Here is a 16,541-nt window from a genome sequence, read left to right as displayed (position 1 = left end):
TGTTCCCATACATCCAAGTTTATCCGACAAGACATCGTTAACCTATTAACAAATTTTCAGCTTGCTATTATACAACTTTTTTTGGTACGCGGGATCCAGGCCTAATGCACTAGGATTTCAAAAAAGTTTGATGCAAAAGCTTAGAAGGGGGTCTGGCGCCTTTGTCTAGAGATTGGGTTGGCGCCTTTTTTAGGAGCCAGTCCGGCCCTGGGAGGGAGGGAGTAACAAGGAACCATCGCACCTTCCGCCAAGATTCAGTTTTTCATTGTTCAAGGTCTCAGGTAGAAGAATCCGAACATAGTTGCCGGTCCTCAGGTTTTGCATACTCAAATACTTCCAGGGCCTGCACTATTTACATATCTTGTATTTGTCATCCTTGATCCTTGAGTCCTTTCTTGTGGGTGTTACTAGATTGATTGTGGTGTGTTGTTTTCATTATTCTATCCTTTGGAATTCTTCTTCTTCTTCCTTCTTGTATGTAGGCTTTAAAGCCTGTTTCTTTTTCAATATTATCCTCCTAAATTGTTTAGGTTATCGCACCACCTTTTTCTTGGTCTGCCAATACTTCTTCGTCCATTTGGTGACTTATCTCGTGCTATTCGTACTATCCTATCCTCGGCCATTCTACTAATGTGTTCGTTCCACTCCTGTTTCCGTTTTGTCGCCCATCCATTTATGTCTTCTATATTGCATGATCTTCTTATGTTTTCGCTCCTCTCCCTATCCAACAGACTTTTCCCTGATATTCGTCGGAGTATTTTCATCTCTGTTGTTTCTAGTAGTCGTCTCGTTTTAGATGTGTCAGACCTTGTCTCCTCCGTATATGTTAATATAAGTCTAATTGCTGCTTTATAGATTCTTGCTTTTGTGTCTTGTCATAAGTGTTTGTTCTTCCAGATTGTGTCATTAAGAGATCCCGCCGCTTTACTTGCTTTTAAGCTTTGTTGTCGTACTTCCTCTTCAACATCTCCGTAACTGGTTATATCTATTCCCAGATATCTAAACCTTGCTTCCTGCTTTATTATTTTCCCATCAATTTCGATTTTACATCGTAGTGGGTATTTAGATGTTGTCATACATTTGGTTTTTTCTGCTGATATTATCATATTATATTTCTTGGCTGTTGTTTTAAAGATGTGTGTTAATCTTTGGAGATCGTCTTCTGTCTCGGCGATTAATGCGGCGTCGTCTGCATAACACAATACTTTGATTTCTTTATTCCCCATTCTGTAACCATGACCTTTACGTACTGCTTCTATTATTTCGTCCATTATTATATTAAAGAGCAGTGGGCTTAATGAGTCACCTTGTCTGACTCCACTTTGTACTGGTATAAACTGCGTTAGTTTTCCATTTATCTTTGCCTGTATTCGATTATGAAAGTAGATGTTTTCGATGGTTTGTATAATATTGATTGGTATGTTTCTTCTATACAGTAAATGTAAGACGTCTTCGACTTGGATGCGATCGAAAGCCTTTGTCAGGTCTATAAAACATAGATATGCTAGTTTATTGTACTCAATGGCCTTTTTTGTGACTTATCTTAGTACAAATACGGCGTCTACGCAGGATCTTCCGGATCTGAATCCTTGTTGTTCATCTGATACAGTTGTTAGTTTATTGATTTTGTTGGTTAGGACTTTTGTGGTTAGCTTAAGTGCGGTGTTTAGTAGATTTATACCTCTATAATTGTTGGGGTCTTCTTTGTCTCCTTTTTTGAACATTGGTATCATTATGCTGTTTCTCCATGCGTCTTGTATCTTGTAGTGCAATATTAGTTTTTGTATAAGTTTTGTCATCTCTAGGGTTATACTTTCTCCTCCGTATTTTAGAAGCTCGTTGGTTATTACGTCTGGTCCTGGTGACTTCCTATTTTTGAGTGAATTTATGGCTACCCCTACTTCCTGAAAACTGATTTCAATTTCGTGACTTAATTCAGGTAGGTTATTATTTTGATTATGATTTTCCTTTCCTTTAAACAGTTCCGTCAAGTATCTTTCCCATTCGTTTGCTGGTATGTTATTGTATTCCTTCAATTCTGCCATTTCTTTCCGTTGGTTTCTTATGAATCTCCATATTTGTTTTTGTGTTCCGTAGAAGTCACTTTCCATCCTGTTTGTAAACTGTTCCCAGTGTTCATTTTTTGTTCTTCTTACCAATTGCTTTGTTTCATTTCGTATTCTTCTATAGGTGTTTTTGGATTCTGGAGTGTTTGATGTTTTATACTTCATGTAGGCGTCTCTCTTCTCTTTACATTTCTCTTTTATTTCTTTTCTGAACCATGCTGTATTGTTGTTGTTTCTTTTGTTCAGTATGACTTTGCGTTTTCCTAGAGCTTCTGTTGCTGCCTCTTCAATATTGTTTTTAATTTTCTCCCAGCTCGCGTTTATATCTTCGATGTCGTCTATCTGCTTCAGCTGTATCTTCTGTGCTAGCCTCCTTTGGTACATTTCTTTGGTAGAATCGTTCCACAGTGATTCTAGGTTGAATTTTTCCTCGGTGATTTCCTGTAGAAAATGTTTTGGTGTTAGTTTCATTCTTATTTTTGCTAGGACTAATTTGTGTTCACTCCCTGCGTCTGCCGAGTTTAAAGTTCGAATATCTAGAATCTGCTCTGGGTAGATTTTTCTATTAGTGACTATAAAGTCAATCATAGATTTGTGCCCCCTGGAGTTTTCAAACGTATATTTATACTGAAGCTTATGGTCGAAAAATGTATTATTGATTCGCAGTTCGTTAAAAGCACAGAGATTAGCCCTGAGTTCTCCATTTGAGTTGACATGGTTTTCATTGAATCTTTGTTTTACTCCTGGAACTATTTCATTTCCGATTCGTGCATTAAAATCCCCCATAAGAATTAAGTGTTCTTCATGAGGTATGTCGTCCAGGATGGTTTGCAACTGTTCATAGAATGCCTCCCGTTCCTTCTTAGGTTTGCAGTCCTCGGGGCTATAGGTAGATATAACATTTAATTTGGAATTCCTTGTTTATAAATGACAATGGTTATTTCACGAAGGAAAAACCTGCTAACAAAAGTTTATCAAGAAATGACATATTATTTCTCTTAAATGAATGTTTATTTTTAAAGTACATACATATATAATTTCTTTTCTATTATTATTTCGAATACAGTCATTGGTGGCATGAATCACTTGTACTCTGACTAATATCGCCTAATTATTGAAAATCTAGAAATACCTAAACCTAGCCCAATACGCTATTTTCTCATAGTTTCAAATATTCGCTTCGCAATATTAGGGATAGGTTTTATCTTTGTTTATTTTTGGTTGTCGCATTTACTTATTGATCGTATTAACTGATATGCACGTTGTACTTAGAATGTGTTTGACGTGAGTTTATCGAAGTAATGTTAGTATATGGTTTGTACAGTAGATAAGAGATATCTCGAGATAGATATTACCTGGTATATCTAAAATGATTCAAATTCAAAACATTACGTGAAATTTAGGGATTGCGGTCTGTGGCTTAGATTGAAACTACCAACTACCTACATTTATTTCTATTAGATATTTCGTTGAAAATTTATTTTTTCATCTTCATCAGGAACAAATTACAAAATTAACCAACAATTAGAGACTAACAGAACATTACAATAATATAACTTACGAATTGCCGTATTTTATATGAAAAAATTTTGATTATAAATACACATGTCGGTTTTACAAGCGTCTCAGACGACGACTGGCCTCTGATTCTAATTCAAATTTCGACTCAAAACAGGTCGCAATCAATATGGCGACGTTGAAATGCGACTTTGCGATCCTTGTGGATTTCAGTTGAACTAACTAAAGGACGTCATTAAATTTCGATAGGTCGCAATTAATTTCGACTCCTCAAAAGTAGTTGAAATTATAATTTCGAGTCGAAATTATTGTGACACGGACATGAATGAATGGCCGAAAGCGAGGTTAGGTTTAGTTTAGGAGATGTGTTTTGTTTGTTTCTTGCAAGGAAAACTAAAGCAAAAGGTATTAATATGGCTGGGTTTTATGGAAATTTGCTGGTTTTGGTGGAATTAAAGAGAATAGTATTAAATTAGAAATATAATAATTGAGAATGTCTACAACGTGAATTATAAACTCAATGCTCAATGAAAGATGTAAGGTAATAATCTGGGAAAATTAGTATAAAACAAGGAGAATTATGTACCAGCTATTTTATTGCTGGACATGCTGGAATCAAATCTTAAGATTTCATATATTAGTAATATACATAGCTATGCAAAGTCCGCAAAAACTGTGCTATTTGGTTTATAAATAAATTAGCGCTCCGAAATCTTTTTTTCAATTATTGCTCTGTAACTCAAAAGATTTTAACGTTAAACCAAAAACACTCTCATAAAAATTCACTGTAATTTATTTCTGCATATGGATATTTTTTTCCGATTTCTTTCGGAGGAACTTTTCCTCGGAAAATTCGGGTTTTTCAAACAAAATCTTTAAATTTCAAAATAACTTGGTGACATAAATCTGTTTTGTTATGAGTATCTAGAATATATGAAAATTTCTATGTACAAAGAGGACCGGAATAAAAAAGGTAATGGTTCAAAGATTGACATCCTGTTTAACTCTGTCGCAAGTGCCGGTCAAATTTAACCGGTTATACCTGGAACCACTCCTCGCAATTCAATTTTTTTTCTTCGAAAAGGGCACAGTACCCGTGCCCTTTTCAACAGCATTGGAAATTAATTACTTAATTTAATTGACAGCGACTTAATTTAATTTAATCTAATATTTTCTGAGGGGTTCTATTTGTTTATAAGCCAAAAAATTGTTTCTTTATAACATTCCTGAGACCGCTCAAATAGTCCAATTTCAATTCTGTAAAGTACGTTGAATAGTTATCGTGCTTTTTTATACGAAAATCATAGATATACTGGTGTATCATAATCTTTCTGGTTATTATTGCGACCGAAATTTTTTCATTAACATTTTAATTATTGCTAAACTATTGGTAAGATTGTCGCCAGCCTCCTGATATATAATCTACTATAAAAAATCTTTCATGCCACCAATTTATTTTCAATCAACAATAATTACTTCCCTAAAATTTTAATTGAAAATTGCAAATTTTTTTGGGAAAACTCGGATTTTCCGAGGAAAACTTTTGTTGAAGGGAATCGAAAAAAAAATTACTTTGTGTAGAACTAAACTACGGTGAATTTTTATTTGAGTGTTTTTGGTTTAAAGGAAAAATTTTTACAGAGAGTTACAGAGCACTAATTGAAAAAAAAAAAGAAGATTTAGGAGTGCTAATTTGTTTATAAATAAAATAACACACTTTCTGCGGACTTGTCATACTTCCTATTACTAATGTATGCAACTATCAACAAACGTTGCGGTGGTTGCATAGCCAATAAATCCAATAAACAGGAGGATCAGCCCAAATTCTGAGCAGTGTCAAAATGATAACGTTAATATCCCCAGTTGGATTGTGGAACTAATATCGAAATGAATAAGAATCTCTATTAGACTAAGAGCCGCTATAGGTGAAAATTCTTAATCATTTTAGGCACGACGGGACCCTATAACTTAAATAGTAGAACCTAAAAGAAAACGTTTGAACACTGTGCCGTCACTTTTCAGTGGCACATGCGTCTACAGTGGCGCATCAAACTTTCCACTTATGGACGGGATACATAAATTAAAAAATACCCTCCCTAATTACCAGAATTTAATTTTTTTCGATTTTTTAAGTTTTTTAACCCACCACCCCCTTCTCCCTGTCCCCACCATCAAAAACTTTATTTTTCGATTTTATTTTTTTTTTTTTGGGGATGCAATCAATTTTAAAATTTCAAAAAATGTACACGCATAGTTAAGGGTTTTATAAAACACGTCTATTTTTTATAGATCTGTAGGTTGAGTGTACATAACCTCAAAAAAAATTTTAAATTTTTTTTTTGAAAAAAAGTATATAACTTTTTTTTGGGGATAGCTGCAGATCTAATTTTTTCTTAGTCTTGTGTATTTTATGAAACACTATATTTCTAATTTTTTTCAGATTTTTCTGTAACGTTGGTCACCTTCAAAAATTAAAAAAACTGTTTTTTAAGGGGGTTTTGGGGGGGTTTGAACGTGTTTTTCTGATTTTTAAATATTCTAAAGAACTCAGTTACTTTAAGTTACATATAACCTATAAAAACAAAATTGATTTGATATATTACGAAGTCTATAAAATAGGAAAAATTCCCCAAAACCCCCCAAAAAACAGTTTTTCGGATTTTTAAAGGTGGGGAGAGTTACGGAAAATCTGAAAAAAATTTAAAATATAGTGTTTGATAAAACACACAAGATTAAGACAAAATTAGACCGGCAACTATTCCTAAAAAAAGTTATACGCTTTTTTAAAAAAAATTTCTTTTAATTTTTTGAGGTTATGTACACTCTACCTATGAGTCTATAAAAAATAGGCATGTTTTATAAAAGCCTCAACTATGCGTGTGAATTTTTTGAAATTTTAAAATTGATTGCATCCCACCAAAAATAAATAAAAACGAAAAATGAAGTTTTTGATGGTGGGGGCAGGGGGAAGGGGGGTGGTGGGTTAAAATCACGATGAATCCTATGTGTTAATCACATAGAACTTAAAAAAATAAAAAAAATTAATTCTGTTAGTAAGTTCTGTTAACTTTTAATTTATTTATCCCGTCCATAAGTGGAAAGTTTGATGCGCCATTGTCGACGCATGTGCCACTGAAAAGTGACGGCACAGTGTTCAAACGTTTTCTTTTAGGTTCTACTATTTAAGTTATAGGGTCCCATGGTGCCTAAAATGATTAAGAAATTTCACCTATAGCGGCTTTTAGTCTATATAAATTGCGACTGTCATGGCGGAGTCGAAATATTAAATTGCGACCTCAAATTGAATTAGAATCAGGCCCCTGATTGCGGTATTTTTTTTTCACATGTGTTAAGGGCTAAGAGTTCCGCTATCGAACCAGGTGTTAAATGTTTTGTTTTTTTTTTAGAAATTTCAAATATTTAAATAAATGTAGCTTAACCTGCTAGTGTCTGTTTCATAATTCATTGAATTTTTATTTTTGTTTATGAGGTACATTTCGAGTAATAATTTTTTTTATAATTGTTGTCTGCATCTTAGATCTTGATATCTGATAAATTAAATGTGTGGCCTGCTGGGTCGAAATAGTGTGCTACTGCACAAGAATTTTTTTGTGTTTTGCAATCACTTTTGTGTTGGGTTATTACGTGAGTTCTTTTATTTAGGACAGATGAGTGTTTGAGATATTGGCACTATTTCAAGAAGGGATGTCTTATAATAATTTTGTTGTTTGGATAGTATTTTGACGTTTGTAAAGTCGACTTGTTGTTTGGTTGAGGTAGAGAATTGTGCAAGGGCACAAGAGTGTTTGGAAATCCTAATCTGGCTTTTGTGAGAAGTTTGACGACCTTGAAGAGTGGCTGGTAACAGGTCTGGTCAATGTAGCAGGAGTTGTACTCTTTAGAGAGTATTTATATATCCCAATATCTATTAATAAATATCCTATTTTCCAAAAACCATTAGCATTATATTTCAGAGGCCTTAATGGATGGACGCCTACTTCGCGGTCTACAAGGATGGTTCTCAGTGATTAATGCGTTTAATGCCAAGTTACCATTCCCTTGTCATTTCGTGCACTACGGTACTCGAGTTGCTACCTATAATCTCATTTGCGTATTCAGTTCATTTTTGAATTTCAAGAACTAAATATGAAGGGCGATGAATTAACTGACCCAATTGAAGCCGGCAATGGGATAAGACAGGGGGACTCCTTAGTCCTTTATTGTTCAACCTGATCATGGACGAAATAATAAAAAAGTAAGAACTAAAAAAGGATACCAAATGGGAGAAAAACAACTTAAAATAATCTGCTAGGCGGACGAAGCAATAATAGTCTCTCAAAGTGAAGATGATTTACAACATATGCTGCACCAATTCAACATAATCTCCAGAAAATTTAACATGGTAATTTCCTCACAAAAGACAAAATGCATGGTTATAATAGCAGATCCAATAAGATGTAAATTGGAGCTGGAAGGTCAGATAATAGAACAAGTGATGGAGTTTAAATACCTAGGCATCACACTATCAAGCTACGGAAGGCTCGAAACAGAAGTGGAAGATCAAGTGAATAGAGCAAACAGAGCCGCAGGTTGCCTGAATGACACAACATGGAGAAATAAAAATATCGGAAAAAAAATGAAAGGCAGAATTTACAAAAGAGTCAAGAGTATCTCAAATAAATCATAAAGATTTTCTGGGCTATTAAAACATACCCGCTCCCCTAGTATTATTGTTTGAAGACAAGCCAAACACAAATTTTGTGTAAGCAACTTGCTATTCTTGTGATGTAAATTCGAAGTAAAATATGTAAAATTAGTTAAATAAAAATATATTCCATTCTATACTTCTGGGCTAATATAAAGTGCCTCTGAGAAATAGAAGCAGGTCACATAATCATAAAGATTTTCTGGGCAGCTTAAAAGTACCCTCTGATTTATTGTTATATCCTTAATTATTTAGTCTGTATTACTTTGGACTACCTCAAGGCACCCTTATTGAGACAAACAATATAATTTTTCTTTGCAAAATATGACGTTTTTGCATGTCATTTATGTTAACCCATTTTCTACGAAATAAACATTAATAGGAAAACCAGTGCAGTCCGGCAACATAGTGCCTGTTTTTTATTCAAACAGGAAGATGGAGAAAAAACAGGTACTATGGCAACAAAAAAATATATTGATAACAACAAAATAAAAGTCTCCATGTTTGAAGTTGATTAAAATTGTCACTTTGTAAATAATTAATAAATATAGCTATTTATTCACGCTAAATTTAATTTAACTACCATAAGAAAATCAAAAAAAATATCATATAAATACCTGAGTCCTTTTCATCCATTTTCTCTCCCAACTTTAGCAATTTCTGTTGCAACTCTTCATATTTCCGCCGCTTTCGGGATAAACAATCACTCTTTGATGACCTTTTTTGGCATTTTAAACGCTTTTTAACAATTTTTATAAACTTATTTCGAACACGCGTGTGATCAGCCGCGCACAGAAAAAAACAGTGATGTGCCCACGTCACGTGTCAAGAAGCCTAATATCTTCTTTTTTCTTATTCTTCTTCTTTAAACTGTGATCAGCGGCCAGAAAATGCCACTACAATTAGTACAAATGTTCGAAATGTAATTGAAGGACAACTATGATTTTTTCATAAAAAGACACTATACGAATCTAATGTACTTTACAGAATTGAAATTGGACTATTTAAGCGGCCTCAGGGATATTTTAAAATTATAAACAATTTTTTGGCTTATAAACAAATAGAATATCTCGGGAAATATTAAACTAAATTAAATTGTGAAAATGGTGTTCGAAAAACAGCAGCAGGACGCTTCTTTTAAAAGAAAAACGTTTAATTACGGCGAGTGGTTCCTGAGATACAATCTGTGAAAGTTGACCGGAATTTACGGCAAAGATATAAACAATAGGATCATAATTTTTAAACCATCACCTTTTTATTTTTGTCCTCTTTCTCCACACCAATTTTCATATCTTTAAAATACTCATAACATATATTATTATAATATAAACTATCGATAATACGTGTGAAAATTGCCAAAAATAGCAAAATTCCAATCAAAAATTAGGTTGGACAAAGTGTAACCCTCAAAGTTCAAAATCGGTACACGTTAAAAAAATACATTTTCTTGGCTTCCCATGGAGCAATTTTCTTCATTCTTTTTTTGTTCCCTAATAACTCGAGTAGAGCCATCGAACTAACGCATTATTAAATGCCAAACTTGCTTTTGTTTTGTTATAATAGATTAATTTATTTATAAGAACAGAAAACTACATATTTTTTCCAGTTGTAGGCTTTTTTTTAGATAAACTTACTACCAGTGTACCTTTTAAAGTTAAAAACATAAATATTCTCATTTTAAAGCTGTATAATTATTTAAACAATTTTTATTTAAACAAATTTAAATTTTGTGTTATAATAAATAAATTAATTTATTATAACAAAACAAAAGCAAGTCTGATATTTAATAATGCATTGGTTCGATGGCTCTACTCGAGTTACTTGGAAACAAAAAAAGAATGAAGGAAATTGCTCAATGGGAAGCCGAAAAAATGCATTTTTTTAACGTATACCGATTTTGAACTTTGAGGGTTACATTTTCTCCAACCTAATTTTTGATTGGAATTTTGCTATTTTTGGCAATTTTCACACGTAATATCGATAGTTTTTATTATAATAATATATTTTATGAGTATTTTAATGATATGAAAATTAATGTGGAGAAAGAGGACAAAAACAAAAAGGTGATGGTTTGAAAATTATGATCCTGTTGTTTATATCTTTGCCGTAAATTCCGGTCAACTTTGACCGGTTGTATCTCAGGGACTACTCATCATAATTAAACATTTTTTATTTTAAAAGAAGGATCCTACCGCTGTTTTTCGAATACCGTTTTTTGAATTTAATTTAGTTTAATATTTCCCAAAATATTCTATTTGTTTATAAGCCAAAAAATTCTTTCTGAGTTTAAAATATTCCTGAGGCCACTTAAATAGTCCAATTTCAATTCTGTAAAGTACACTAGATAGGTATAGTGTCTTTTTATGAAAAAATCATAGTTATTCTTATGCATGATAATTATTGTCGTTATTATAGCGACCGTAAATTTTTAATTATCAATTCAACTGTTGCTAAACTCTTTATGTAATTTCTAATCGGCTTCTGGAATTATAATCTATACGAAAAGGGCTTTTACATTACCAAGTTATTTATTTATTGATTAACAATTACTTATCTAAAAGTTTAGTTGAAAATTAAAGATTTTGTAGGAAAAACCCGCTTTTTCCGGGGAAAGTTTTCATCGAAGTAAATCGAAAAAAACACGTCTCTATGCAGAGTTTAATTGTGGTGAATTTTTATTTTAGTGTTTTTGGTGTAAAGTTAAAATCTTTGGAGTTATAGAGCAAAAATTGAAAAAAACACGATTTTCGGGCGCCATTTTGTTTATAAAAAAAGTAGCACACTATCTGCGGACTTTGCATACCTCTATTATTAATATATACAATCATAAGATTCGATTCCAGCAATAAAATTGCTGGTAAATAACTTTTCCCAAAAATGGCCTATTCTCCGATAATCAGCCCAGACTAATATGGATCAGAGGCATGGACGTTAACTAAAACAGATAAATCCGCTCTATAGATTTTTGGAAGAAAGGTGCTACGCAAGATATTCGGAGCGGTCTGTGAGAACAGAATATGGAGGCGTAGATATAACTTTGAACTGCCGAATATCTACCAGCATACGTTTGGTGGAAAAGATATTACCACTATAATTAAGCGAAACCGCCTGCAGTGAGCAGGGCATGTAGCCCGCGTCCCCGAATCGAACATGATAAAAATATTCTAACAGCGCAACCCGTGGGAATGAGAAGACGGGGTAGACCAAAGCTGAGGTGGATGGACGGGGTAACACAAGATGCAAAGAAAATCGGAGTCGGTAACTGGAAAATGCAAGCAAGGGACAGAACAGAATGGCGTAGAAAGCGTGAGAAGGTCTTTAAGAGCTGTAGCACCAAGATGATGATGATGATGATGATGATGACTTCACTTGACCGTGGCAGTCGTTCGAGTAAATAAATTTAAGACGCATAATTGAAACATACCAATGATTAGAAACGAGATCAAAATAGAAATGATCAAAATAGAAAACGAGATATCAAAAGCAATAGAAATACGTAGAGGAGTAAGACAGGGATGCATTTTGTCACCACTGCTATTTAATGTATATAGTGAAAGCATCTGTCAGGAAGCCCTTTTGCAAGCAAATGAAGGAATCGTAATCAATGGAGAGGTTGTAAATAATATTCGATACGCAGACGACACTGTACTAGTTGCAAGAAGAATTACAACGATTACAGTTCACCAAGAATAGCTGAAAGTCTGAAATTCTAACTGCCTGCGCGAACAATGAAGTGAGAACGCACTCGGAAGGAAAAAGATAGCATGTACGCGCGGGTGAACTTTAAAATATAGGTACAATCGGAGACACAAATATAGAAACGTAAAGTTTGAATAGTTTCTAATAGGTCCCGTACACAATTATTATTACTGTCATTACTTTTCTTCAATATATGTAGTATTTTTTTACAAAGTGATATGTAATAAAATAGATCCAACAAAAACCGCTTGTGTTGCTATAAATTATGGCATTATAAACCAAAAATTATATTTTTATATTGACTATTTATACTTTATATTACCATTATTTTGACCAAAAGGTTTCGGAGAAAAAGGGCGTAAGCAGTAGGGTAATAAAGTAGTAATAAAATCGTCTATTGCAATACTAAATAGAAATTAGATGTTCGGTCCCGGTGAAGCATAAATATGGTGTCTTTGTACCAGTACCTTTTGTTAAAAGAGATATTTATAACCTTTCTCGTATCCATTTCCATAGCATTTGTCGTCATCGTTTTATTCAGTCCACACAAACTTTTCACTAATTTAAAATCAAAACTGACATTTTTTTCAGCGACATATTGCTTCATAGAAGCCCATACTAACTCTATAGGATTCAAATCCGGATAATATCTTGGGTAACCGTAAAACTGAATGTCCTTTATCCTCGAGTATTTTGTCAATTTCATAGGCTTTAAACAGAGGTTTGTGTAATTTTATAATGTCGTATAATTAAAATTTCAACATGTCATCTGTAAAGGAAATATTTCGCGTTGTCAGCCACTGCTGCATTTCTGCTTTCCTGGAAGACATAGTTGGACATTTCTCAGTTTGTACGTTGTGATACTTTGCATTATCAATCACTAAAACGCTGTTCGGGGGCAAATTTGGTATCAGTTTTTCCTGAAGCCACTTTTTGTAAATGTCGTAGTTCATTGCATCATGATAATCTCCTGTTTTTATAGTAGGTTTGTAGCGCAGATAAGCGTTTTTAACAAAACCACTTTCACCTCCAGCATGCACTATCATAAGCATCTGTCCTTTAGATACTGGTTTTTGTATGCCCTTGTTTGAACTATCAGACCAGCTCTTTTGGTAGGTATGAGATGAATGGACGTATGTTTCATCCATGTATATAATTGGGCGATTTGCGTTCCTGTAACGTTTCATACTACGTAAGAAATTCAGTCTAAGATGTTGAATACTGGGCTTTTCCATTAATAATTTTCTATTAGTTCTGGTTTTTGGCCAACGAAATCCCATCTTTCTAATTACTGTTCGTAGGCTTTCTATGGAACCTGAGTAGTTGTACTCCTCTGCAAATGTTCTGTGTATGCGTTTCACAGTTGGGACTTGTTTTTGTGTTATACAAAAATCCATTATATAACGTCGAAGACGCCCTATATCAAAATCGTCCAAGCACGTTTTTGAAGCGCTTTTTTTTCTCTTTTTGTTTGGAGTTACAAATGAGGAATATTCGCCATCTTCAATTAATTGCATTTCTCGAGCAATTTTTTGAACGCTGCTTAAACTAACACCTGTTGCCAATACCATACGTTCCTGCACTTTTTTCAAATCTCTACACGGTTCATTGTTTTGCGCTTCATTTATCATAAAATGAATCACGTTTGCTATCACTTCCCGTGTCTGATTATTTAAAACTTTTCCCTTCAGATTCGATTTAAACAAAATTTGCAAATTTTAAATTGATTCTCCTTTGCGGTTCGTACTTACAAAAAATGTTTCGCAGACTGTACCGACTTGTTCACGTTAGATACGTTAGATATTAAAATTCAAATAACGTAATAAAATGAATATTCAAACGTTAGATATTAAGTGAACGCTCAGTGCGAGATCCGTCGGATGACGAATGCGCATCATGGGCGTGGTTATTTTCAGACTTTCAGCTATTCTTGGTGAACTGTACTTACAAACATAAATATTGCTTGCAACAATTATGGCATAAACATTAATATCAAAAAAACCAAGTATATGGTCTTCGGTAAAATCATGACACAACCAGCACATATTAGTATAAACGGCATTCAAATTGAAAAAGTATTAAGTTATAAATACTTGGGAACTTTAATAAACGAAACTGGAGACCAAAACAATGAAATAAAAAGACGTATCGAAATTGCCAGGGCCACCTTCATAAAGATGAGAAAATTCTTCTGCAACAGAGATATAAGCATCCCTCTACGATTAAGAATGCTAAGTGGCTACGTATTTAACACGCTATTATACGGTGTAGAGGCCTGGACTCTCAAACAGAACAACATAAAAAATATTGAAAGTTTCGAGATGTGGTGCTACCGTCGAATGCTGAAGATAAGTTGGGTTGAAAGAATCACAAATCTTGAAGTAATACGAAGGATAGGAAGAGACCCAGAAATTTTATTAACGATAAAACGAAGAAAACTCGAGTATTTGGGTCACCTGATGAGAGGTCATAAATACGCATTACTTCAAAATATAATGCAAGGAAAAATAGAAGGAAAACGGAATCCAGGCCGTAGAAGAATGTCGTGGATGCGGAATTTGAGAGAGTGGTTTGGCTGCACCACTAATGAACTTTTTAGGTCAGCTGTAAACAAAGTCAGGGTAGCCTTGATGATTTCCAATCTCCGATAGGAGTGGCACAAGAAGAAGAAGAATGATTAGAAATATTATACAGGCTCGTACGAAAGTTATTACAAATGAAATTAAAAAAAATTATATTTCTGGATCGTTACAGACTACATGTATCCGCATTTAACTCTGTAATATTCTCCGCTTATAATAATAATACACCTATATTTCAAGAAGGAACATAATATGATTCGATCTCGATAATAATGTTAAGTACTTAATCGAAATTGCATGCTTAATTAGATTCTATGACGGGTTATCTTCTGAGATAAGCTTCAATAAAGATAATTCCCTCTAATAGTAAATAAGTTGTAATACCGTTCAGTGTTCTGTGTCAAATATTTAATTTAAGGTGTCATCATGGCTTTTTCAGAGAGCTGTATTAAGTTTTTTGTATCTGGGGCAAATTTTACCTTTGCAGTGAGTATTAGAGACCACGGTATAATTTTATATTATATTTTTTATGTGGTTATCCAGAGTATCTCTTAATATTTATCGCTTTCCTTGAGAATTTATTTTGTCTAAAAGTCTAAAGTAAATTTGGTTTTCATAATTTGAATTTTTATTATATTTAATTTATTTTACGTCAAAATTATATAACAATATTTAGAACAAAGGTATTTGTGCGCCATCTCGTGACACTTTGATAAAGTTGTTATCAACATTCATAATAACAATATACAGAGTGAGTTTTATGTACAGAATGCCTCAATTATCAGTAATAATTGCACAAGAGCTCTAAAATTATTGAATTTTTCCCGAGTGACACTTTGACAGTTTTAATTTCACGAGCCGAAGGCGAGTGAAATTATGTCAAAGTGTCACGAGGGCAAAAATTCTATATTAATTTTAGAGATCGAGTGCAATTTGTTGCGACTATTTTATGAATAAAACTGTTCAAAACCAAAATTTTATTGTAATTTATTTATGTAAGTACAAATTAGTACAATTAGACAAACAGTTGTTATAAATATTAATTTGACGGTTGAAAGTCATCACTTTTATAATTTTTAAAACATTAATTGTCATTAATGTCACTGAATGTATTTTTTCGTAGCAACGAAGGGCATCTGACGTAATATACTTAACGACGGGAGATTATAAAAAATTATCGATTTAATTCAGATTTCTGTAGCTTTCTATTGGTCAGAATCTCCTATGAATGAAATAATCGAGGAAACGACTTGTACGTTTTCGATAGCTTTTGGTGTTTAATCACAATAGGTAACTTGTGATTTTTTTTATTTTTGTTTCAAGCGCCATCTGTTCATTTCAAACTCTAAATACTAAGCGTTTAGAGAACATTCAGAGTAATCGCTCAGTGGCTACAACGTTATTGCTTTATTGGTCCCCTTGGAAAATCAGAAGTACCGCAAGGTAGCGTGTTAGGACCAATGCTGTACCAGCTTTTTACTGCAGATCTACCAACTTCAAGAACTACAATAACAGCAACCTTCGCAGATGACACTGCAATACTCGCCTCACATCATGATCCAGTAACTGCCTCAAGAAACTTACAAGCCAGCCTTAATAATATCCAAGCATGGTTAAAAAAATGGAAAATTCGAGTTAATGAGACCAAATCAACCCATGTTACCTTTACACTCAGAAGAGGTGTATGTCCAGCAGTGTTATTAAATAATCAAATGATTACTCAGAGAAATGAAGTCAAATATTTAGGTTTACATCTTGACAGAAGATTAACATGGAGAACACATATATTTACACAACGAAAACAATTGGGTCTCAAACTAAGACAACTTTACTGGCTTATTGGCAGAAAATCACAATTAAATCTCACAAATAAGCTCTTAATATATAAAGCCGTACTGAAGCCAATATGGACGTATGGAATTCAATTATGGGGTTCTGCTAGTAATTCAAACCTAGAAATCCTACAAAGAT

General features: G+C 33.5%; 1 protein-coding gene across 2 annotated transcripts in view; it reads left to right on the top strand.

Annotated features, from left to right (window-relative positions):
- The window catches only part of LOC114328502 (23 kDa integral membrane protein), a 73,772-nt gene that overhangs the window by 21,828 nt on the left and 35,403 nt on the right, over positions 1 to 16,541 (top strand). The window contains exon 1 of one of the 2 annotated variants that reach the window (XM_050661741.1): positions 14,904 to 15,056. The exons of the other annotated variant lie outside the window; for it this stretch is intronic. Within the exon in view, the coding sequence (XP_050517698.1) occupies positions 14,997 to 15,056 (60 nt within the window). The 5' untranslated portion in view covers positions 14,904 to 14,996. Of the gene's footprint in view, positions 1 to 14,903; positions 15,057 to 16,541 lie in introns of those variants that run through there. 2 annotated transcript variants of the gene reach the window in all.

This window comes from Diabrotica virgifera, chromosome 9, assembly GCF_917563875.1.
Source record: "Diabrotica virgifera virgifera chromosome 9, PGI_DIABVI_V3a".
NCBI classification, from domain to species: Eukaryota; Metazoa; Arthropoda; class Insecta; order Coleoptera; family Chrysomelidae; genus Diabrotica; species Diabrotica virgifera.
The sequence above is the reverse complement of the archived record's forward strand: the minus strand, read 5'-3'. Positions and strand labels throughout refer to the sequence as shown.